This window comes from Siniperca chuatsi, linkage group LG1 (genome assembly GCF_020085105.1).
Source record: "Siniperca chuatsi isolate FFG_IHB_CAS linkage group LG1, ASM2008510v1, whole genome shotgun sequence".
Lineage (NCBI taxonomy): Eukaryota > Metazoa > Chordata > Actinopteri > Centrarchiformes > Sinipercidae > Siniperca > Siniperca chuatsi.
The window spans coordinates 33,572,731-33,597,944 of NC_058042.1; the positions used below are offsets into that span (position 1 = coordinate 33,572,731).

Below are 25,214 nucleotides of genomic sequence, written 5' to 3' on the forward strand. Positions count from 1 at the left end.
TAATCGTTCACTGTCTGAAAGTATCTGGCTAAATCTGAAAATGCTGTGTACAACTTAAAAAATATGTGCATCTACACTAGTATTTTCAGATTATTTTGTAAAGAACTCACAATATAGTTGTTATTTACGTAGTGTCTAACTGTTCTTAGAAAAATTAACAAGTATAAAATAGCGATTTAATGAACACGTTAACCAGGTGAACAGTACTGGTGCTTCTGAACAAGACGATCATACCACATTTTATGAATATGATCACCTATCTGACTAAATAAACCTGACAACAGCTGTGATTGATGTGTCAAATGAGTGATCACAGAAAGTGAAAGGACATGGCCTTAGATCAGCTGTTACACATGTAAAAGTAATACAGATAACATTTCTTCATCTTGTTATACTGGTTTCAACTCAAACACACTTATCAGAGTTTCTGTGAGGTGTATATCAAGGGTTTTCATGACACACCACTAAAAAGAATCAGAATGTGGGAATCAGATGGGAAGTGGTAACCTGTTGCTAATTTTGTATGGAGTCCTGGAACTGCAAGTGAAGAAAATTATGTGGAGTGACTGTAAAGGTTTTAAATGAAGGGGAATCCCTCGTCTTTTCCTTTCAACTATCTCTTTCTTTCTAGCTATTTCTTGGCTCAAACAGACAAACAGACTTGTTAATGTGACCTTCAAAGACCTGAGATTATGTTTCAGGAGAAAAGGCAGTGAGAGAGTGGAAGGGAGACTTAGAGAGAGAAGAGAGGGACAGTAAAGGAAACAGCTGTGGAGGAGAAAAAAGGAGAGGAGGGCACGTGAGGGAGGAGGTGGTCAATAGAGAGCGGAGGAATGATGAGGAGAATGTTTCATGGCTGTGGGATCCCAGCAGGGCGCGGATGGGACTGGAAACTGTGTCAAGGACGACTGAGAAAGAGACGGATGAGTCAGGAGCATCAGAAAACTCTCACTGCCACTACACACACACACACACACACACACACACACACACACACACACACACACACACACAGGAGTAGGCTCGTAGTATAGCAATAGTGCCTCAATTCAATCTCTGTTCACATCAAAGTCAATTCATTAATATATTTGTCAAATATCAGTACTCAACAGCAGCATTTTAAAGATGAATCGATATGAGACAATAGATGCATTATGCCCTTCAAAAGACAAAACTCACTCACAGACTGAGCTAAGGGATTCTTGCCTCCCTTTGCCAAGCTTCCTCTCAAATTCAAGGCCATCACTAATACTAAGGAATTATTACTTAAGAGGAAAAACAGTCACTGCTGATACTTTGCAATGTCCACTTTTTACCATGTCCACCTTCACTTCATGCAAAACTCAGCCAGCCAATTAAAATGTCTGTGCTGAGTTAAGCTTAATTTTTTTACCTTCTTCCTGTTTTTTTGTTTGTTTTTTTAAACAGAGTTCAAGCCCCGAAAGGGGCTGAAAAGCCACAGTGGGCTGGGAACCACGAATGCAAGGCATTGTGGTGCCTGGTACCAGCAGTGCTGGGAATCCTATTGAAGTCGCTCAGATTACATTTTTCCCCATTGCAAAAAGTGGTACTGCAGCCTACACTGTAATAGTTATTCAAGTGAAATTCATAGTGGAGGTATAGACTGGTGCACACACCTCAGAAACCAAAATTTGACCAGTAACTTCTTCACAGTATGTTGCACATTCGAAAACCTTACGTGTACACTTTCCCTGAATTGAGCTGCAACTCGTGACACAGGCCACGGCCATTCCCGCCAATTTTTTTTCACAAAATCACGAAATATGCAAAACCTACATTTTCAAATTCCTACTATGCCGATCTGCATGAAATTTTGCACGTGGAATATATGGATCCTCATGATCAAAAGTTATTAAAAGAATTTTGATACTCCAAAAAATGTGCAAATTATAAAAGTAACAACTTCCTGTAGGTTGCAGTAAAAAAGGAAGTGATGTCACATCTTCACAAAGGTTTGTCCAATTAGCACGAAACTAGAGCCAGTACTTTCCCACACCCCTCTGAGGCTCTGTGCAAAATTTGCCGCCAATCGGCCACTAGGTGGTGCTACAAATGCAAAAAAATTCTATATCGTAATTGGCTGCAAGGATTTGTATGAAATTCGGTTTGCACAATCTAGGGTCTTGACTCAGTTGTTGCATAAAATTTGGTAATGATTGATTAAAGTGGGCGTGGCTTATTACAACAAATGTACATTTCTAGACAATTCACATTTCACAAATAAATCACCCATACCTCCCACGGAGCACATCCAATTGTGACAAAAGTTTGCTGTCTGTCGTTCTATATTTTTCAAAATATGCAAAATCAATTAACATTTATATCTCCACAAGTCTTCATTCAAATTCTACCAAAACTGACACAGACATTCTCCAGATGGAAGTCACATCAAGTGTTTTAAATTGTGTTCAGATCAGTCAAACGGTGAGTCTGCAGTGATAGTCAATATCTTGCTGTAATTTGTACTGTATGCACAACATTTTCTTTTTTGCTCAGTGTTGATCAAACGTCACCAAAATATTCGTCAATACACCTGAAACTAGCAGAATGATGCGTCATTTGTTTCAGAATTTTTTAAGAGGTGGTTAAAAATTTGCAAGTGGATTGCAAATTCCACACACTGCTCAGGCACATATGTAACGACACTCGTTATGCTTGAGGTATATCTATCAACACTTCTTGCTGTGACTCTTTCACAAGCTGGGTTGGTGAGCAGCAGCAGCAGATGCAGCAATCACACACATTTTCTCCAGAAAATGCAAATATTCTTAGTTATTACCCTGAAAGTTTCATACAAAACAACCACTAGGGGCGCTACAAATACAAAAAATGGGCGTGGCATAACACAAATCAGACTATAAATCAGAAATTGTTTCTCCAATAAACACAAAACTTCCATTATTATATACACATACAGTGGTGTGCAAAAGTCTTTGCCCCCTTTCTGATTTCTTATTTTTTTGCATGTTTGTTACACTTAAATGTTTCAGATTACCAAACAAATTAAAATATTAGTCAAAAGATAACACAAGTAAACACAAAATGCAGTTTTTAAATGAAGGTTGTTATTATTAAGGGAAAACAAAATCTAAACCTACATGGCCCTGCGTGAAAAAGTGATTGGCCCCTAAACCTAATAACTGGTTGGGCCACCTTTAGCAGCAACAACTGCAATCAAGCATTTGCAAAAACTTGCAATGAGTCTTTTACAGTGCTGTGTAGGAATTTTGGCCCACTCATCTTTGCAGAATTGTTGTAATTCAGCCACATTGGAGGGTTTTCGAGCATCAACTGCCTTTTTAAGGTCATGCCACAGCATCTCTTGTCTCATGCAGGTATTTCTGCCTCCGGAGCTGCAGAGACTGGATCTGTGGTTGTGGGCCACTTGCTGACCCCGTGTTCCTGCTCAACAACTGCTACTACAGTTGTTGTTATTGGCTCTATTACTAATACTGACGTTATTTTTCCTATAGCTGTCATTCCTATTATTATTAATTTATTAATATTAACACTACAATTACATTTCTACTATTTTAAAAATTCTAGGTGGTATTTGCATTGTGCCTCCCCCCGCCTCCCTTCCCTAAACCTCTCTCTCTCTCTAACACGGCAGCGGTGGATGGCTGTCCAAGATTTTTGCCTCTTAAATAGAAATTTTTTCTTGCCACTGTCGCCAAATGCTTGCTCATGGTGTGACTGAAAAAAGTGTTGGGTCTCTGTAAATAATATTATAAAGAGTACAGTCTAGACCTGCTCTATAGGAAAAGTGCAATGAGATAACTTCTGTTATGAAAGAAAGATTTTATTTTTAAATAGACCTGATGTGGAAAAAAGCTACTAAGAACTACAATTTGTTAAGGTTTAAGGCAGAATTAAAAAGTGACACCAAGATTTCTAGCATATGTGTGGACATTTGAGGGGAGAGGCCCCAGAATGTTGGTTAAACCACTAATGAAATTAAGGGTCTGACAATGAGAACCTCCAATTCCTGGGGAAGGGTTTCGGCCATCTGAGCTTATAATAAGGTAAAAACAATATACATTCCAACAACTTTAAAAGCTGTTGTTGGTCATAAAACAGCTCCAACGTCAACTACTCCTTAAACCAGAATCAGACCAGGAAATGCAACAGCTGGTTTGAAACACAGCAAACACTGTTAATAATTATAACGCAGGTCATGTGCTTCGATGAGTACTGAATTGTCAACTGCATCTGTTAATGAAGACCCTGGACTTCGAGCTGAGACTATTTTGTTAACTGCTGTTTCCAAGGTCAAAAAAGAACTTTCAAGCTCAGAGTCTTATTTGCTATTTCTGCATGTGTTAGATATGACATATAAATAATATAGTTTGTTGAAATTGTATTTTTGTAATATTTTTTGACAGAGTGTAGCAGTTTCCCCCTGCCACCGGTCTTTATGCTAAGTTAGGCTAAACATGTCTTGGTTCTACAGTATCTTTGCTCTAGATGAACAAAGATGAAATTCATACTGATCTTCAAGTCTGAAATTAATTAATTATTGAGTCCTCTTGTTTCTAGCATAACTGGAAAAGTAAATAAATGTATGAGAGCACAGAAATGAAATTGATAATCAACTGACCATAAGTGAGACAGAAAAACAACTCGAAAATGTTGAATTATTTTAAGAGTTTTATGCAACCAGGCTAAAAAGTTTCCAAAAATAAACACAAATCTTTTCTTTAAACGCCACAATCCCCAGACAGAGAATTAAAAAGCCAAACTACACTTTGCAGAGATGGAGTATAGGGGTGTGCTTCATAGAGACGCTCTACTGTCAAAAATGGAGTACCGCAAGAGAGTGCATTGAGATGAACCCAGTTGGCCCCTGCCATCACCTCTGTGTGGTTGACATCATTAAAATCATTCAGTCAGTGTGTTCTGCTAAAGATTTGGGTCACTAGTCACTGCTGGCACGCTGAGAGAGGAGCCTAATGCAAAACAAATGTTTTCATAAAGTCGGCCAGTGTTGAATCAGCATCATTCATTTCACTCAGACTCCTTTTTTCAGTCCTTTTCCCCCCTACCCGAGGACTGACATTATGGCTCGGGCTGAAGCTGCATCTCTTCATATAGATGCTTCACATTAGGCCCTGATGATCAGCGTTTGATGTTGCCCACATCTCTAACCCCTGTGACAAACTGCTGGCCTTACTAAGCTCCCCATCAAACACCATTGAGCTGGCTGTGTATGCTCCTTCAGCTGCAATCACTGATAAATCCCAATGCTGGCTGGGTGTATGGTACTAATTGAAAACATTGAAGATAGTTAAATAAAGGACTTCTGTTAAGGTAGTCAGAGAGTTTTCACTCTGAGTTTGCGCTTGGAGTGTGTTAACTTCAATACATGCCATTCTGCCTTTTATTACGCAAAACTGTTCAAAGATCTGCCAATTTATTGAATCAAATCTTAAGATAAGTCAACATAAGTCTTCACTTCAACACACATCTGGTCTACTAGCTCTTGAACTTCAGAGGTGGTTCTTACTGCTCTACTGGCCTCTGTAGTGCAGTTTAATATAAATGTATTCTACAAATACACTATATGGCAAAAATTACGTGGACATTTGAACATGACACCCGTATGTGATTGAGTTGAACATGTCATTCCAAAACCATGGGCTTTAATCTGCTGCTATAAACAGCCTTCACTGTTCTGGTTTCAGGAATTTTCTACCAGATGATGGAACCTGCTGCAGGGATTTTCTCCCATTCAGCCACAAGAGCATTAGTGAGGTCCAACACTGATGTTGTGTAGCAGTCGGCATTCCAGTTCATCCAAAAGGTGTTGAATGTGGTTGAGATCAGGACTTTGTTTTTTTTTTTCGTTTCAAACTCGCCAACCTACAGGAAGTAAGATCAACCAATCAGCTTATTTGACACGCAGGGCCACATGCAAGTTGTTGAGATTTGGGAGGTCTGTGCATCGGCTCCTCTGTGAGCCTCTGTGACCGAGGGCTAACCAAAACATTTATCAGCAAAGATCCATAAAGACGTGTGTCTTTGCAGAACTAAAATTTCACCTTTATGCATGTTAATACTGGTAATGGCCTTCCCCAGAACTATTGACACCACACCAGTGTTATTTTTTCATCAACGAAAACTATGATGAAAAATATTAATTGACAACATTTTGTTCAAGATGAAGACGAGACAAAAACTACATAAAAAGTAACCTTTAATAACAAAAACTATGCACAAACGTATTCCAATTTTTATCAACAAATAATACCTGAAAGATACCGTGAAAAACAGACGAATGGACAAATTAACAATAATACAGTCTTATTCATTGACCTGCATGCATCCAGAAACTCATGCATTGCGCTTTCTGGCTGCATCCTCTGCAACAAGAAAGTACCAAAACTATCTCCAAGTCGCTGAAGTTACTAGCCGTTTGTCCTGTTGCACTAATGATACAGTATGTGGGTGTAACATTAATGTTACTTTCAGTCTGCAGTTTTGGCATCAGTAGAAATGAGTACACAGGTACCAAGTGAGCAAGAACGACAGAGTGAGCAGCCCTATTCAAACAACCAGAGTTTGGAAATGAAAACCCACTAACCTCCTGATATACAAGAACAACACATGTAACCATGGTAACTAACAATACTCAAATAACTGAAATGTGACAAAACTTCTTTTTGTCAAAAGACTCAGACTAAAACTAAATTAAAATCAGGAGCCAAATCAAACACTGAAGAACAATATTGTTGAAAATATCATTGTATGCTCTAGCATTAAGATTTCCCTTCATTGGAAAAAAGAGGCCTTGCCCAAACTATGAAAAGTAGACCCAACCCAAAACTACACTACTGCCCGCACAGATAATTTCCAAAATGAAAAAGAATAGAATAACTGCTGTAACTACATAGAATATATCAATATGAGATCTGCATACTTCTATAATAAGACTACAAGGAAAGTCAAAATGACTAACCTCTGTTTTTACCCAGAGGGCTGATGAACCTGAAGAATTCTGAAGAACCTCTAAAGTAATTCTGTCACGTCACTATGCACTGTTAAGAGATCTGACAACCTAGCCAACTCCCAATGATCATCTAAAAGACAAGATGAATCAGACAACACCATGCTGTGATCGTTTATGATAGATCAACATGAAAATGTGAGCTGGAGGCATCTCAGCATGAAGACTATTATTTGATGCAATTAAGCTTTTAGAAACAAAGTCTCAGTCTCCTGCTAGAGCAGTGAGCAGATGAGAGAGATATAGAGTATTCCTTGGGAGTTGTGAGTGAGCAGGGTCACTGTGGTAATAAGTGATATCAACCATAGAGAATAAGAGCAGTGACAAACACTGCAGTTGAACAACGTGCTAATATAATTACTATAAGCTTTAGTATTATTACTGCCCTTTGACAAGTTGCTGAAGGTCAATGAAAACATTTTGTTTATGATTACTACCTAAATTTTCTGATATGACACATACAATTCTTAAATTTCACCAGGTTTATGCCTGAAGACCTTCAATTGATCTTCTAATAACAGGAAAGCCTTTAAAAAACATGGGTCACTAAAATTCTACTCCCAAAATACAGGATGAATTAGATTTCATTCCAAGTAAAATCCTGCCACACAATCGTAGAATTATTTATATTTAATAATTGTGATCAGGAAGGATCCAGTGGAATAAATAGTAAGTTCTAAACAAATCCATCGGCTGCAAAACCAAATTGTGTGATCCACAGCTATTTTTAAGGAAAGAGTAGGACTCTTTTTTTTTATTAGCTATGTAACATTAACCATGTTCTTGCATGAAAAATACAGTGCATCTGGAAAGTATTCACAGCGCTTCACTTTTTCCACATTGTTATTTGCTATTTAGTAAGATGTATTGGCAGCTGTAGTAAAACAATGTTTTAAGTAAATTCTATATTGAGATTTGACCTGAAAATGTCAAGCACACTATCCATTCTGTAACCCATAACAGAACTTGTGAAGTGAGGTTTTTTACTAAGAGGGTCAAATTAAAATATATTCAAAATATATTGATTACATTGTGTATAAGAAGCCACTATGTAATATTGGATATTTCTTCAATCTAGTAATAGTTTCAGGAATATTTTTTATCATTTGTGGCCCATGGTTTCCGCCAGTGTATTGCAAGCCCGGCAGCCCATCAGGCCTAAGTTGAACCCCCAGCAGTCCTAAGCATCAGGGAGATTTTTTTAAATGTATTTTTAAGATGTTTTTTAAACTACGGTTACAGTGGGGACATCTAACTATGAAGGAAGGAATCTATGTCTATGTCTGTCACCAACTGACATAGGGGACTGTTTTCTGGGCTCAGCTCTTGGGTTTGGAGGGCTTTGGAATGGAGGGTGTCTAGAGGGCTGGATTTAAGTTGATTAAAAAATTTGAGCACTCTCTTTTGAATGTTAATTATCAGTGGGTATCTGCCTAATTCTGCTCTACATGCAGTTGTTGGTGTTTTTCTGTGTATGTGTAAAATCGCTATGAAGACTGAGTGGACCCCATACTTCACTACCATACAGCACAATGGGCTGGATGGCACTATTGAATATTTTAAGCCAAATTTTAATTGGTATTTGGAAATTGTAAAATTTACTGCATTTAGAGCTCCCCAAGCTTTTTCTTTTAGTGCATTCACTGTCATGTTGAAACTCCCTGGTGCTGTTACGGTTATAGCAAGGTAGGGATAACTCATACTATGTTCATCATACTACGACGATATGATTATTAATGGTAAACTGGTATTTGTTCTCCTGGCATCCGGGGGAATTTTTGAAGAATTACTTTTCGCCATATGTACTGCCAGGGCCCAGTTCTGACAGTACTTTTCTACTATGTCCAGCTGTTGCTGTAGTCCTTCTTCAGTATGAGACAGTAGAACAAGGTCATCAGTGTAAAACGGAGACTTCCCCTCTCTATCTAGGAGGGAGAGGCCAGGAGCAGCACAATGATCCAACTGTACAGCAAGTTCATTTATATACACATTAAATAAAGTCGGGCTTAAGTTGCAGCCCTGACGAACACCTCTTCTCTGGGTGAAGGATTTAGTTTGTTTGTCTCCAATTTTTACAGCACATATATTTTCCAAATACACCGATTTAACCAGATCATACATTTTGCCCCCTATACCACAATGTAAAAGTCTGTAATACAGCCCTTCATGCCAAATAGTCAAAAGCTTTCTTGAAGTATATAAAACAAGCCAATATCTTGCCATTTTTTGTTTGGTGTGCATCTTTAACTAATTAAAGTGTGAAGGATGTATACATGGTTGTCTTCAAGGAAATTGTCACGGATACGCCAGGCTCCACCATCAGTTTATCACACACACCTGCTCCCTATCACACTCCTGCTCCCCATGAGCACCTAATCACAGCTAGCATAAAAGCCCAGCACTCACCTCACCCAGTTGTCCGAACTCATTTGTACTAAGGATCCCCAAAGGATTCTTCAAGACTCCTACATTCCACTCCAGCATAGTTCTACTCCAGAAATCTCCCACTCCAGCGTGTCTTCACTACACGTGTTCCTGCTCCTGCAAGTACCCCGCTCCTACCTGTGCCAGTGAGTTACCACTCCAGTGTGTATCTCCCGTCATTCCACTCAAGCGGGATTCCCTGTCTCCTTACCGGCACACCTGTCTGTTCTGGCTGTAACCTAAGAAATACCCAGCTGTCTCCATATCGGTGTCTCCTGCCTGTCTGTCCATAACAGAAATCTAGTATTCTTTTATTTAGAATACTAGAGAACAGTTTACCTAGACAACTGCTGACACAGATGCCACGGTAGTTACCAGGCTCTGATTTGTCCCCACGTGTATGAATGGGGGAAATGAGCCCTTTGCACTAGATGTCAGGAAAATATCCTGACTGTAGTACAATACTGAACAACTTCAACACTGCACCCCGCATCTCTGGGGTGCTGCATTTCGATGATGATTCTGGGGTGGTGATGGGGAGGAGGAGGTCTGGGATGGTCTCTAAAGCTCCTAGTAGAGGAGGGGGTGGGGGCATTGTGTCCCAGAGCTGTGTCTTTGAGGGTCTTTGCAAATATCTTCACCTGCTCTCTGTGTAAATGGAGTCCATCATAGAGGTCCCAGGTGCCAATGGTTGGGTGGAGGGCGAAGTGGACATTGGGTAAGGTGGCACATCCTCTTCATGTCATGGATGACATGAGGAGGGGTGTCTGTCCTAAGCAGCAGGGTAAAGACCATAATGCAGTCTCAGGGAACTCCTTATTGGCCTGCTCCGCCATCTTCCTCACTGCCTCAGCAGTGTCTTTACGAAGGCTGTGTAGGTAATTTGTTCCTATGTGGATCACGAAGCATTAAGGGCTCTTGAGGGTCCCTTTTTTCAAAAGCTTCATTGCCTGACCTGTGGTGCTGCAGTGTCTAGATAGCACTTTCTTACCAGGAAGAAGCTTGTTTGTGTCCAGGAATTTCCCATTAGAGTCAGTCAGCAGGACCACTTGTGGAGCTTTCTCTTCAGGCTGAGTGGAGGGAAGCTGGGATGGGCAGAGCTGGGTGTTGGCAGCTGGCTGTGTGGAAATATCAGCAGGTGCCAGGGTGTTGTTGGGCTGAGTGCAGAGCAGAGAGGATGGGACACAGACAAGGCAGGGGTTTGGGACACTGGCAGGGAGAGTCTGTGTCTCAGTACTTGAGATGCCACTGTTGTGGGGACTGATGAGAGTTGGTCTGTAAGGTGTTGGACTTGCCTGGTGTAGCTCCTTTCTCTATTCTCAGCATGCTCTTTCACTTTGACTAACTAAGCACGGAGCACACTGTCCTCCTGTTTGAGTGCCTCTAGACTTCCTCTGAGGTCAGATGCCAAGGCCTGGTTGTCTCTTTAGCTGCTGGAGCTCCTCTTTAAGCTGCTGTAGAGTGTTGTCTGGGTGGTCAGACAGCCCGGCTTGGGTCAGCTCTTTGAATTCAGCAAAGTCCATACTCTCCTTCAGCTGGTTGGTGGCGCTGGCAGCAGGTGTGGGAAGAGCAGAGATTGACAAGGTGGTGGGGTTCCCTAAGGGGCTCTCATCATCTTCACTGTCAGAGGGGACATTGATGCTCTTGGTGTCCACCTCAGCTTTCAAAAGGGGAAATGCCTCTTGAAAGGACTCCAGGTGTGCTTCATTCCCTTGGACCATGACCTTTCCTTTGGTATAGTATGTGACAGTAAGCAGATGGTCATCCTTGTCAAGGTGTTCACCTTTAGAGATCATCAATCTGCCTCCTGAGCCGATGCCCTCACTGGATACATATGCATAATTGCTGCGCAGAGTATCTTTCCAGATGTAGATGAAATCAGTGAAGAATATGAGGTTGCTCTTCTTCCTTCCATCTATATCTTGGGTATAGTCAGTTAAGAGTACTTCTGGGTTTTCACAGAGTTTCTTGTCCTTGTGTTCCTCCCTAGCTGTTCCACTGCCTTCTAAACGGTTTCCATGGCGATGACTTGTTTATTCCAAGGGGAGCTAGGCTATCAATTTACTTTGCAAGCTTTTCTAGCCTACAAACACTGGCGAGAACTGAACTATGCACAGTTTACCAGATATATTAATGTTACCAATAAGGATCTTTCAATTTTCCTTCTTGTCATTATAAAGTCATTCTTCTGGTAGCTTCTTTAGTGCAGTTTCTCCTTTGGAATGTTGGTAATAGTAGCAGGAAGCAGTTGACAGTTGCTAGCTAGCTTGACCATTAGCCAGTTGTTTTTATTTAAAAAAATCTATCCAAAGATATTTCCTCTTCTGTTCTTGTAGATTAATGCAGTTACCTCTTCTTTCGAGTCCTTTCTGAAGATTATTTGAAGGTAATTTTGCAAAATGTCCTACTTTTTTAGGTCCAAGTTTGAGTTTGAGTATTCAGGAGCTTATCTTTTGGTGCAGCCTCTATCTCTCTCTGCCTCTTAAAAGGAAGTTTTGCCACTGTCGCCAAGTGCTTGCTCATGGTGGGAATTGTTGGGTCTCTATATATTATAATAAAGAGTATGGTCTAGACCTGCTCTATAGGAGAAGTGAAAACTTCTGTTATGAATTGGTGCTACGTAAAAAATGTAATTGCTCATTTTGTACCAAGGTTGACAATATTTGTGAAGGCCACTGTAAGTTGAAATTCTGAATAAGTAGTATGGCTGTCTGGTGAGTGTTAACACATGAAATGTTCGACTTACATCATGTAAGAAGTTTCATCTTCCATTGTGGAAAGTGGATGGTAGTATGGGTGACATCAGAGTTTAACCACTGACTATGACATCTAATCTTGGTTGCAGACCACCTTTGCTGATTCTAACATGCCTAAAGATAGTCATGGCAAGCAGTAGCGGATGCGCGACACAAAGCGCCATGCACATGCAGCTGAGTCAGACAAAGCACAAGATGCACACCTAGCTCGGGATCGGGCAAGCCACATGGGTATGCGAGACAAGGAGACGCTTGAGATGCGAGCGGAGCTTCAGGCAAGCAGCACTCCACGCAATGCTAATATGAGGGCAGAGGAAACGCCGGAGATGCGAGCGGAGCGCCAGACACGTGACTGGGCAAGTACAAGGTTATTGTTGATGCCTTGAATAGTGACACTGAGGTGATACCTGGAAGCTAGATGAGATCGATACATCTCGACAGGTTGTGGTAAGAAATAACTGCATGTTTCTTTGATCGTCATGAAAAACTAAGGTAAGTTAAATGCTGCTCCTAGCAATCATTACCACAGCTTCTGACTCGACTAAGCTGTAATAAATGCTTCATTGTTGCAATTGGGAACAAAACACAATACCATATTTGCTAAATTTATCCAGAATTGATCCAGAATCAAGAACAGTGAATTGATTTTAACTAGTGAATGTTTTATTAGGCTTCTACAAAGTGTAATATTTAGCTTCAGCTCACTGTTAGGGGCTCATAAAGAATTTTAAGCTCTGTGAATGGATGTTTCTTACTTAAAAGCTCTTTGGGAGTCAGTTGACTTCTACACATTTGGGTACCTTTGATTTTTTTTTATCAAAGAACCAAATGTTTTCTAACACAGTTCATCTTTTTTTACTCATGATTAAATTGGGATTGTTTCATGCCTTTCCAAGCCTCAGAAGTGTTCCAACTGACAGTCACCTAATATTATCTATGAGAAAACTCAATTTTTACTTCCCTGAACCCCCAAAATAATTCTTCCTACTTGACAACTATACCACATGAAGTTCACCAGATAGCGCCAATCAGACTCATTTATCACACTTTGCTGAAGTTACAAGAATGGAATCAAATGTTTAACTGCTCACCTGACCTAAAACTGGGTGACATTACAAACTCTGTCCAATAAAGCAGGGAACAGCTACAGTCATTCAATAACCAGAAAGAAGAAACAGACATAATTACCCAGGACATTTCCTGCAGGCACCTCCTCCAGCTCCTCTAGCTCTCTGCCCATCAGCAGGTAGAGTCTTTCCATGGAACAACAGGACAGATATGGCACCTCAGGCACACAGTCTGAAGCAGTGCAACCCTCGGGCAGCTGGCAGAGATGAGGGAAGGAATGAGCATGAGGAGCAAAGAGGCTTTTGTAATCATAGGGTTTTTTTTTTAGATCACAATGCATGAACACCTAGGGTTTATATTCCATTTCCCAATCAGTTGGGATTTAAAAAGCAAAGTGAAATGGAAATAGTTAATTTAATGATTTGTCTAATGTCAGTAATGTGGTTTAGATGATCAGCAAAGTCTGTATTACAAGGCCACCATATCTTCCTAAAGCATCAAAAATGCTGTTGCTGTGATGTGTTAGCAATCATTGCTCTATCTTCATTAGGTGGTACATCAAAATATTGCCTGCATTATTAAGTGAAACTCATCATCATTTGTGTGACCTCCACAAAGTTTGCTAAAAATCCATAGGGTAAAGTCTGCTTAGGTAATAGGGAACTGGAGTTGTAATTGGCAGTTGTTATCTCAAAATGTTGTGTTTTGAGTGTTTTCAACTTGGCAGCTTGGGGTCTAGCAGCTTTGGTAGTAAGCAATACAGCTTATGCTTTCCTGGTTGTTGATGTAGCCAAATTTCCACTTTGTGTTTTGCATCATGGGAAGATTTGGTGACTCATAAGCCTTTGTGTTTCTATTAGAAGAACCTTCGTGTTCAGCATTTTGTGGTAATTCCTTTATTGTGAATTCATTTTGAATGTGGCTGCTTTGTCTAGCTGTGGCTGCTTTGTCTAGCTGTAGGCCAACTTTGTTGGACACTTAAGCACTTAAGCACTCTCATTTTGAGCTCATCAAAATTAAAACCTGTTGCACAACTATTCTCCAGTACACCACAATATTCATCCAAAGTTTTTGGCTACCTTGCCTTTATCAGGGTTGGGTCGGAAATTGTTTCCAGATTCTCTATAGCTTTCGCTCTATAGGTTTTTGAAGTCTGACACTTTTTTTTTAGTACATTTGAGTACATGTTTTAGTATAAAGCAGCAAATTCTGCACTCTTTTAGTCTAATTTTTCAAACAAATTTCTTAAAACACAGAATATTCAAATCGCTATCTCTTAATACGTATTGATAACCCTGACTAATTTCAAAGTAAATCTACAATTGACCTTTTCACATCTGTCCTTTATTTAGAGTTCAAGTTGTTCTAATAAGCCCTGTAATGTGGACATTTTGTGAAAGGTTAATTAAATTGACCATTTCCTATCAATTATTTCTTGTTTGTTACTTTTAACTGTGTTGCAGATGTCAAAGTGGAACATTGATCCTAAGGGAAGAAAGCTGCCAGTGTGCATTGGGACTGTCCACATTTTGACAGGTAATGACAGTTTAGTACAGATGTCAGTGATCTCCACACCATTTTTTAAAATTTTAGTTAAGTTTCATTTAAATAAATGCTATTGTTTATATCTCACATGGACCAGTTTGTGACAACATAACCTTGAAATAATTTATTTCTGGAGATATAAACCGCACAACATGTGATTTGATGATCTGAAGATCTATGAAGTGAAAGCTTTTGGTTACATTCTCTTTGGGATAGTCCTTTGTACACTTCTGGTCTGCCATGCAGGGACTGGCATTGTTCCATTCCCCACATAGACCGTGAATCATGTGTGATGTGACAATGCGATGTAGTTCCAGATTTGTGTCTTTGTTAGGAATCTTAGCATTAGCTTACCATAAAATGCTCTTCGTACTGCTCAAGTAGAGTGCCTAAAACATTGATAATTAACAAGATTTTAAGTGCATTTAGGACTTTGACTGACTGAACCATTCAAGCAGCAGTGTGGATGTATTTTGTTTGTCTATTCATCCAATTTGTCATGATTGTATTGGTTGGATTTTTTTATTTCAAGAGTTGATAAGGTGAGAAATGAATTTGTTGTTTCATAGTCTCTTTAAGTAACTGGTCAGATATGTGAGATTATGATTTATCATAATTATGACATATGATACATAAAAATATGATACAAACAACATTTTCTATTTGAGGCAGATTTGTTAGTCCTGCCCTCCTCAGCCTTGGTCACATTCCTACTCCAACTTTTGTCATTATGATCAGCTTTATGAAAGTGTTACAGTTGTATAATTCAGCAAGGCTGGCTTGATTCATAGTTTGCTTTCAGACCTAACCGGTTTGGTTTGGTTCAGACGAATTCTGGTCTGTCTTTCCCAGTTGGTTTGGTTCATTTAGGCTGGTGTAAAAGTTGTCAAAAGAATTCTGGTGCAGACCAAACAACTGTACTAAGGAGGGTCTCTGTGAAATGATTGATCAATTATCAAAATAGTTGGTGATTCATTTTCTCTTGATCAAATAATTGTTCGCAGCTCTAAATGCCCATAACTAGATACTTCTTTGCGAGAGAAGATAAATAACACTTAAGGTTTAGTAAAGCATAGTATAACTTGATGTCAGTCATTTCCCCTGTGGATCCATGTAGCACTGTCGGTTACAGTACTAGTCAGTCTGTGTGACATCATCTTTACAGCTCTTGCGTTGTTTGTAATAAGTCTGTTTGAATCAGGTTGATTGATAACTATGGGTTTACCATGCTCAGGCCCTGGGCAGGGTCATACTTTGGTCCCAGTACAAATACTCTCTGTCTTTTCTTGACCACCCCGCTGTAGACCCGCGCAAACGCTATGAAGGTCTCCTTCTGCTCCTCTTCCTCCTCTGGCTTTGAGTCTTTCAATGTTAGACTGTCCATTTTAGCTGACAGAGAAACAAGATACACAGAAAGTGTTCCTGTGAGAGTCAATCACAGGGAACTATCTTACTTGTACATACTCTGACATTGGATGCTGGATCTTGTTTTCTTTTTCTTTTAAGTATGAATCATTTAACAATTTTACCTGCGTCCAAAGAACAATAAACACCTCTGCCTGCTTATTTTTTTATATCAATCTAATTACTAGTGATCAAAATTTATTAAAATGGCAGTATTCAGTTAAAAAAAAAACTCCACCCAAAATATTGGTACTAGTCTTTTGTCAAACTGAAATAAATAGAGATGAAAAGTGAGAGATAGAGTCAATGAGTGGAGGGTTGAGCTTACCTGTGCCAAGTCCTGCAGGTTGGCCTTTCTGTGACATACTCCCTGAGTGGGTGAGGTCTTTGTGGCTCTCTGCTGTTGCCTGATCAGCTGCCATCCTGTCAGCATGTCGCTGTCTAGCCAGCTCCCTGCGCTGGGCAATCTCCTCCTGGGTCAATGGCCTAAACACATACACACACTTCAGAATCCCATCAGACCTCCACATAACAGCTGTTTCCTAGAGGTCAGAGGCTGTCAGCTGAAACCACAGAAAGAGTTGGAAAACATGTGGTAAAGGCTGCAGTTGAAATGGTATTAGTATGTGTTGCTTCAGGTACTGGTGAGAAGATGAAATAAAATCCAGGAAGTCCAGTTTGAGCAATAGATTTATGAGTTTGAAGCCATATCAAACGCAGGACGACACTGCATTTTTTGCTGGAAACCTCTCTGTTAGGACCTTATCAGGGTCAACAAAATCAATTGATAACCAGGTTTGTGATCACAGCGTTTCAGCGTATTTAAGCCTGATAACTCAGACAGCCTGACTACATTCAACTCGCTTTCTGATAATGGCTACTCAAAAGAAATGAAATTTTCTACCAACCATTACCACCCTTTGCCAATCAGAATGGCTAGCCATTCATTAAATAAACTGTGATATCAGTCATCTATCACAGAGTATGTATATAAAAAAGTTTACCAACTAGAATTCTAAATTCCATTGTTTGACCGAACAGATGGGACCATACATGAACACTTCTGACATATGGGACATCTGTCAGCACCTGAAACATTCTGCCTGCCTCTCTGACCAGAAACCATTTCTAAAATATTGACTCTGTTTGGTAAACATTCTTGAAGTGGAAAACTTTAAATCTACCAGAAAGATACCTCGGGGCGAGCTGTAAAAACAGAACACAATTATCCCTGCATTAGTTTTGCTACATGACCTGTGTTTTTGTGTATGCAGTGCAGTCTGTGTGTGCATGTGTAGTGTGTTCGTAGTGTTAGCATACGTGTGCGTGTGTATACCCTCTTCAAAAAGACCACAGTGACTATAGCAACACAGCTGCTCACAATAGGCTTGAGTGACAGCATCCAACATAGAGTTCAGCTCCATGATGACAAACCACTTAAAACTGCCCATAATTTGCCCCTGACAACAGCAGCAGCCCTGCCGACTCACTGAGACTGATTGCACTTCTCTTTTGCATAAATTGGATATAAATGGGGCCACAGTCTGAATTCAGGATTCTAACAGAAAACCACAAAAGAGCAAACACCACTGCATGATGGCCTGGCCTTAAGAACAAATAACTTATAGACTTACAGCTTCAAACTGCATGAGTCAGCTCATTCAGTAAAGCTCACTTCTCTCACATTATTTTCTCCAAAACCAGAAAGACAAACCAACCAAAAGCAGATAGATGTGTAAGTGAAGTTTATCAATTTATTTATTTATTTGAGCCTAAAACTGCTCCAACATATAAATAAAACATACAGCTGTGTGGTACATACAAGGCTTCATGCTTCCCATCAGACCACAGCTAAGTCACTGCTTTTTTCTTCAAGAGGTGAAATCAGTCGCTCATTGGCAATAATGGGAATTCCATGACTAGGTTTCTGGCATCGCCCGCTGTGGTTATGAAGTAATGGCTTCCAAACACTGGAGCCGAATGATCGCAACCAGAAACAGACCTTTCAACATTCTGAAAAGGGAGAAAAAAGTGTTCTGGAAAATTTAACAATATATTGATATTAAAAGTTGTCTGCAAAACACACTCAATTTTGATTAAAGATGTTCTCCATTCTGGCTCAAGTGTATGAACATATAACTGAGCAGTGACTAAGATGATATTCTTTCTGACATTTGCATGTATGAAAATATGTTAACACTGGACTGTCCTGCAGGTCTATAAGTGTATGATGGACACCATATCTCCAATGCTTTCTACAAATAATGTTCACATGTCACCAAGTGTAATCTGGAGTTTGGACAAAGGTCAGTATTGATATTCTGTTTTATTGCCCTCAAGTGTTTGTAGGGTAGTATCCTTTCCTTTAAAACTGTAACTTGTAGTTTTTGGTCACACTGTAATTTGAGTTAGAGTTGACTTAACCATTTATAGGTATTTGTGAATATTTTCTCAGGTTCATAAATAGTAACAATTATCTTCTCCATATCCTGAACATAGCATGACAATGATTTTTATCACTGGCCACTTCATTTGAACTAAGAGTTCCACCAGCTTTCACTGATTAGATCCATTTCTTGAGCTGAAGGTGTCACCAACTGTTGACTGTAAACTGTTGGGCCATGGTAGCATACAGTATGTTTTTGAACCACTCCTCTGTAGGCAGCTGTAGCCATGCTGCCTTGCTAGGCTGCTACATAAATGTCAGTAGTGTGTATGTGTGCCTGCTGCAGGTAGTGGGAAAAGAGAATGGAAGCTCTTGCAGGCTCATTAGCAGAGATTTTGGACAAGATTTTTCCTTCCTGGCGACAGTCTGAGGTGACCTTTCCTTCCGTCTTATACTATACCTTTCCTCTCTCTCTCTTTTTCATGTATCTGCATCTCCTCTTCCCCATCCTCTAACCCATCTTTGACAGCCTGTCTATATCTCCTTTCCTCTGCTTGCCCCTCTGTTTCTCTAGGACTGCATCGACAGAGTTTGCAATTAGGATACAGTACTGTGACAGGTGTGGGAAGGAGAGCAGAGACGATGCCAGCCAGAGGGCCTAAGTAGGATCTTTCTAATCTGCATCAGATATGCTGGAGATCAAGAAGCTGAAAACAGAGGGATAAGGCATGGAGAGGGAGTACAGGGTGTTAAAAGCATATATGCTGTATGCTCACCACACATGGATGGCACGAAAATAATTTAGCAATACAGCTCTTGAAGTGATCTGTGACAAGTGTTTGTGAACAAGGGCAGTGGTTTTAGAGGATTGTGAACATTAAATAGGCTGCCAGTAAAAACTGTCGTGTTTCTGCACTCAGCCAAAAAAAATGCTCACCATGTATTTCTGGGTTTCAGCGCATCAAGAAGTGTGTATTCAAAGCCTGATATTTTTTATACAGCATTCACTGGGTGACATGTCCTTTATTACCATGAACACACACACTGCTGATTATTTTGACTCAATACCACGTACACAATTCAATTCGTTCAAATCCCTTATCAAATCTAATTGTGTTTATCTTTCAACATCTCTAAGTAACTAAAGTCATGAATGACAGATTCTCTTAGATCCACAATCATCGTTATTTATTTGGCTGAGTGCATAAACATAACAGTTTACTGGCAGCCTATTTATTGTTCACAACCCTCTAAAACCACTGCCCTTGTTCACAAACACTTGTCACAAATCACTCTATTATGACAATGAGGTTAAATAAAAAACCTTCAAGCTATCACTAAATTATTTTCGTGCCATCCATGTGTGCCAGGAGTCAGCAGGAAGTCAGCTGGCGCAGCTAGAGAAGGAATCCAATGCTCATGCTCTATAGGCACCAAACCAAGGAAGCCAGAGGAAGACTCAGGAAGCCTGAAAAATGTTTTTGCGTATGCGCTCAGTAAGCATCTTTCATTGGAAAGAATGAATTTACAACCTGTATAATTGTCTGACTGCTCCTGTTTGTGCCTTGTTGGACTTTGTTGTAGTGAAGGTTTTTGTGTTTTTTTAGTCTTAGCACACAGTTAATGATTTAAATATTCCCTATTTTCCCCACGCTAACATTTCCTATTTTCCTCATGACATTTCCAATATTCCTTATGCTTATATGACAATGAGATGGCCATGTCCACATATGTTTTAGGCAAGGATTGGTCTAGGATGGTGAAATTAATCCACATTGGCTATGTGGATAGCTAGTTTACCTGAGAACACTGGGCATCAGCCTTCTCAGCTAGCTACTTAGGTGAAGCTAACTTTCATCATAAAACTACACTCGAGCAGGTGTTAATCATCCATAAACTGTATACTGCTAAAGTGACAGTATTAACTAACAGTAACAACTAAAATGCTCTTGCAACAGCAACAAAGTTAGTTGGTGCCCAGACCTCAGCAATTACAAACTACAAATGACCTCAACTATGAAAATAAAGAGCCAAGGAACAGCGAAACTCTTTGGTCGTCTCTTGTTGGACAGGCTGATGTGCGGTAAGCGTATTGACTCATTTCCAGTTTGCTGCTCTAGCTCTTCACAGTTAATTTTGTTAGATTCTTCATTAAAGCGGCTAATTATCTGCTATACATTTAAGCGTACACTAGTTCTGCTCAAGCACTCATAGCTTTATCCTTCTTTTAGCAACTTTCTCGCTAATCCCAAAGTTTACACGCTATTCAGTTTTGCTAGCTACCGTTCTTTAGCTTACCAGCTTTCTCTCTCCTGCTCTCTCTTGCTCAGTGAGTCAAATCTTTAGCTATTCCTCTGCCTCCTTTAGTGATAATGGTACATGTAATTAATGTAGTTTATTTGTAGCATTGGAGGCAAAGTTTAGTGAATTGGAAACGCGGTTCCGCACCATGGGAACTCAATCATTAGCTGCTGTAGTTAGCCAGCCCCCAGTAGCCGGTGTGGACCGACCAGAGGTCCCTCCTGTTAGCCGTCTCCCGGCAGATCCAGAGCACCCGGGAAACCAGGGAGGCTGGGTGACTGTCCGAAGGAAGCATAGCCCTAACCATATGTCTACGGTTCATCACCAATCTGTTCATGTTTCTAACAAGTTCTCCCCACTCAGCGACACACCCACTGAGAAACCAACTCTGATTATTGGCTGCTCCATTTTGAGAAACGTGAAGTTAGCGACACCAGCGACCACAGTCAAATGTATTCCTGGGGCCAGAGCGGGCGACATTGAATCCTATTTAAACAGCTGGCAATGGATAAGCGTAAATGGGTTGTTGCCATTACATGGCATTTTCACTGTCACACTAGATAAAAGTGAATATAATTAGTATTGTCATTATTTAAAATGCAGTAAATGGTTCAACATTTCTTTGTTTTACATAACTGCTTTGTTATTAGATATTTTAAATTTTTGAGCCAAATCTCAAAATTGTCCTATGGTGTGACTGTCTCAAGCATGGTTCAATAAATTACAACTTTTAAAAAGAAAAAAGAAAAGCATAAACATGTTAATAAATACCTTAGGCATAATTTTACAAGTGTAGTAAAATGGCAATTTTTTTCCATCCATATATTTTAAAAGGAACTTGATACATTTTGTCACTGAAAACCATGTCCTCCAGTGTGACACCACATTCTGATTTTAAAATCGGGCAATTCCAGAGACAACCAGGTCATGTTACTGAAGTCCCCTGTGAAGCCCATGACGTGCACATGGTAAGTTTTGCTCTCAGAATTGTTAAACTTACAGAAATATTTAACTTTTTTCGAACCATTATAAAAGTGTTAAGTTTTGTTATCCTTTGATGCGACACCCCTGAATTATATTAAATTAAAAACTGTATGTTAAACTACATAATTATGGAAAATTATGCAAATGTGCCTTGCTAACTGCAAATGGTTAGCTAGGAATAGCAAGGTCATTAACTGACACAGGACAGAGGACAAGGTCTCTTTAAGATGCATTTTAAATAATTAAATAAGATTTAACTACTTTTTATTCTTTTTTTTACATTTTCAGTGTTTTTAAATGCAATAATTACATTAATTAAAATAATTTAAAGAACATTTGTACTGTTATAAAGTGTCATGAAAATAAGTATAAAATGAGATACTTTACTTTTTTTGAGACAAAGAATTGAGAAGAAGAAATGAGTGAAGAAAATAAGTATACAATTTGATACTTTACTTTTTTTGAGACAAAGAATTGAGAAGGAGAAATTAGTGGGAGAGAGAGCACACAGAATTATAAAGAGAAAATTAACAGGGATCCACACAGAAGGGAGGAGATCCTAAGAGAACGACACAGAGTAAATAGAATTGAAATGATGCCTTAAAAAAAGTCAGCCATATACTTAAAAAAAAATCATATCTTAGTTAGCTTACACTAGGATCATCTAACTGTATTTAAATTAAGTTTAAATTAAGTTTTGATAACATTGGTGGAAGCAAAAAGCAAATAATTTTATAGTGTTAGGATTGTTTTTTATAATACATGAATAATTGAGTGCTTATAACTGTAGGGCTATCACATTGGAACACATAAGTATGTTTGTAATGAATTATAGTCTTATCCACCTCTGTGGACAAGAACAAGCATCTGATTAGAAACAATTCTTGAAATTGTGTTTTAAAATGAAACTAAATACAATAAATTAGGAGATTTTTTTGGTGTTAAAGTCTTAAAAGTATTTGCAGCTTCAAGGAGTCACAGTTAATTTTGTTTGAAAATTAGTATTTTTGTTTTGTTAAAAAAAAGCATGGTTGATATTGTTTGTATCAAAATTAAACTTTTTCTTCTTTGACATATTGAAAGTAAAATAAAAATGCAATGACTACCATTTCTGTACATGCCATAATGTCCTATGTTGTGACACACAAAAGAACCATATATTTGTTTTTATCTAAAAATATCTTAAAGAACAGTTGAGTATTTCTATAGGGGAGATATAATTGTCACTCATCTTAAATTGGTATACTTTTCTGCAGTTTTGAAATGATGACTAGCATTTATTGAAAAAGTCCAACAAGTCATGGGGAAAAAATAATGTTATTCATAATTTCATATTAAATAAATATTTGTATATATTATTATACACCATAGGACACTTACGTTACAGTTCAGTGAAAATGTTTAAAAAAAACAGTGAAAGAACTGACAAAGTTAGTGACCCCTTGTATTTTCTCAAACATCAGGTTTCACTCTACATAAATATATGTATTTTTTCTTCAAAAACGGTGTTGTACAAATAAAGCATTTTATACTGCATATTTGTCAACTACCTAAATACAGTCAGATTGTTATTCACGTCAGCAGTAAGGACTCTCAATTACACCAATCAGAGGTCACTAAAATGACTCCCGTAGTTTTCGTTCATCCCACTTTGGATGGAGCAGCTCTCATATCTAGAAATTTATTAGAGAGTTTATTAGTGGATCAAAACCATGACAACCCAGGGCTGAGAGCAGGAGGCAGAGTTGCCGTTCTACACGCTTCTCTGTGCTTCCAGAGCAGTTACCCACCCAAAACTCCTTAGTGACGGTGTCTGCCCCCCGACCACTTAAATTAATAAAATCAAAAGTTAACAGAAGAGGAGTTATACATAAAAATCTAATAAAAATGACCACAGCTGAAATAGCACAACAAAATAGGAGAATTAAATGTGGACTCTTAAACATCTGATCTCTGTCATCTAAAGGTGTACTAGTGAACAATTTAATATCAGATTATCTGATTGACTTATTTTGTCTTACTGAAACACTGAAATGTGTTAGTCTAAATGAATCCACTCCACCCAGTTAACTTAATACTCACATTCCTCAAGACACTGGCCGAGGACATGGAGTTGCAGCCATCTTCACTATTAGACTCAAGCCTATTAATCAACCCTAAACTAAATTATAACTCATTCGTTATAATTAATAATAATAATTATTAATAATTTATAAATTAATAATTATACTCACTGGTGCTTATTCAGAATTTTTATCTGAATTCTCAGCGTTTTTTTCCCCAAGTTTAGTCCTTAAAACAGATAAAGTAATTATTGTAGGTGATTTCAATATTCCTGTGGACGTTGATAATAATAGCCTTAGTGCTGCGTTTCTCATTAAATTCGACTGACTTCTGTCACAGTGTACATAAACCCACTCACTGTTTCAACCACACACACTCGACCTTGCTCTGGCATTGAAATTGAACATTTAATATTCTTTCCACAGATTCCTTCTTTATCGGACCATTATTTTATAACTTTTGAACTACTATTACTGTACTACACGCCATTAGGCAAAAGCTCCTATACTATCTGATAGTGCTGTAGCTGAATTTTAGGAAGTGATTCCATCGGCATTTAATTAAATGCCATGTCTTAATATAACAGAGGACTCCTATGCTAATTTCAGTCCCTCCCAAATTAATCATCTTGTTGATAGTGCTGCAGGCTCACTGCGAACGACACTCGACTCTAGTGCCCCTTTAAAGAAAGAAGATAATAAAACAAAGGGTAGCTCCATGGTATAACCTCCAAACTCGCAAATTCAAACATTGTGAAAACTTGAAAAGAAATGGCGTTCCACCAGTCTGGAAGAATCTCGCTTAATCTGGCAAAATAGTCTTAAAACATATAAGAAAGCCCTCCATAATGCCAGAGCAGCCAACTACTCATAATTAATAGAGGAAAAAAATAAGCTCAGGTTTCTTTTCAGCACAGTAGAGAGGCCGACAGAGTCACAGCTCCATTGAGCCATGTATTCCTATAGCCCTCAGTAGTAACGACTTTATGAGCTTATTTAATGATCAAATTTTAATTATTGGAGACAAAAAACATCACATCCTGCCCTCAACCAGAAACAGTATATCCTTATATAGATATATATTTAGTCTCCTTTTCTCCCATCGACCTTCTCCAACCAACTTCAACGATTTCTTCATCTCAGCCATCAACCACTTAGACCACATCCAACTACAGACCTATATCTAACCTTCCCTTTCTCTCTAAGATCCTTGGAAAAGCAGTCGCCAATCAGTTGTGTGACTTTCTAAATAACAA

General features: G+C 38.9%; 1 protein-coding gene across 9 annotated transcripts in view; it reads right to left on the reverse strand.

Moving 5' to 3' along the window:
- The window catches only part of efl1 (elongation factor like GTPase 1), a 135,327-nt gene that overhangs the window by 64,365 nt on the left and 45,748 nt on the right, over positions 1 to 25,214 (reverse strand). For all 9 annotated transcript variants that reach the window (XM_044189038.1, XM_044189007.1, XM_044188997.1 and 6 more), the window contains exons 13-15: positions 16,553 to 16,710; positions 16,046 to 16,209; positions 13,396 to 13,531 (exon numbers count right to left, since the gene is read on the reverse strand). In XM_044189038.1, the coding sequence (XP_044044973.1) occupies positions 13,396 to 13,531; positions 16,046 to 16,209; positions 16,553 to 16,710 (458 nt within the window). The remainder of the gene's footprint in view (positions 1 to 13,395; positions 13,532 to 16,045; positions 16,210 to 16,552; positions 16,711 to 25,214) is intronic.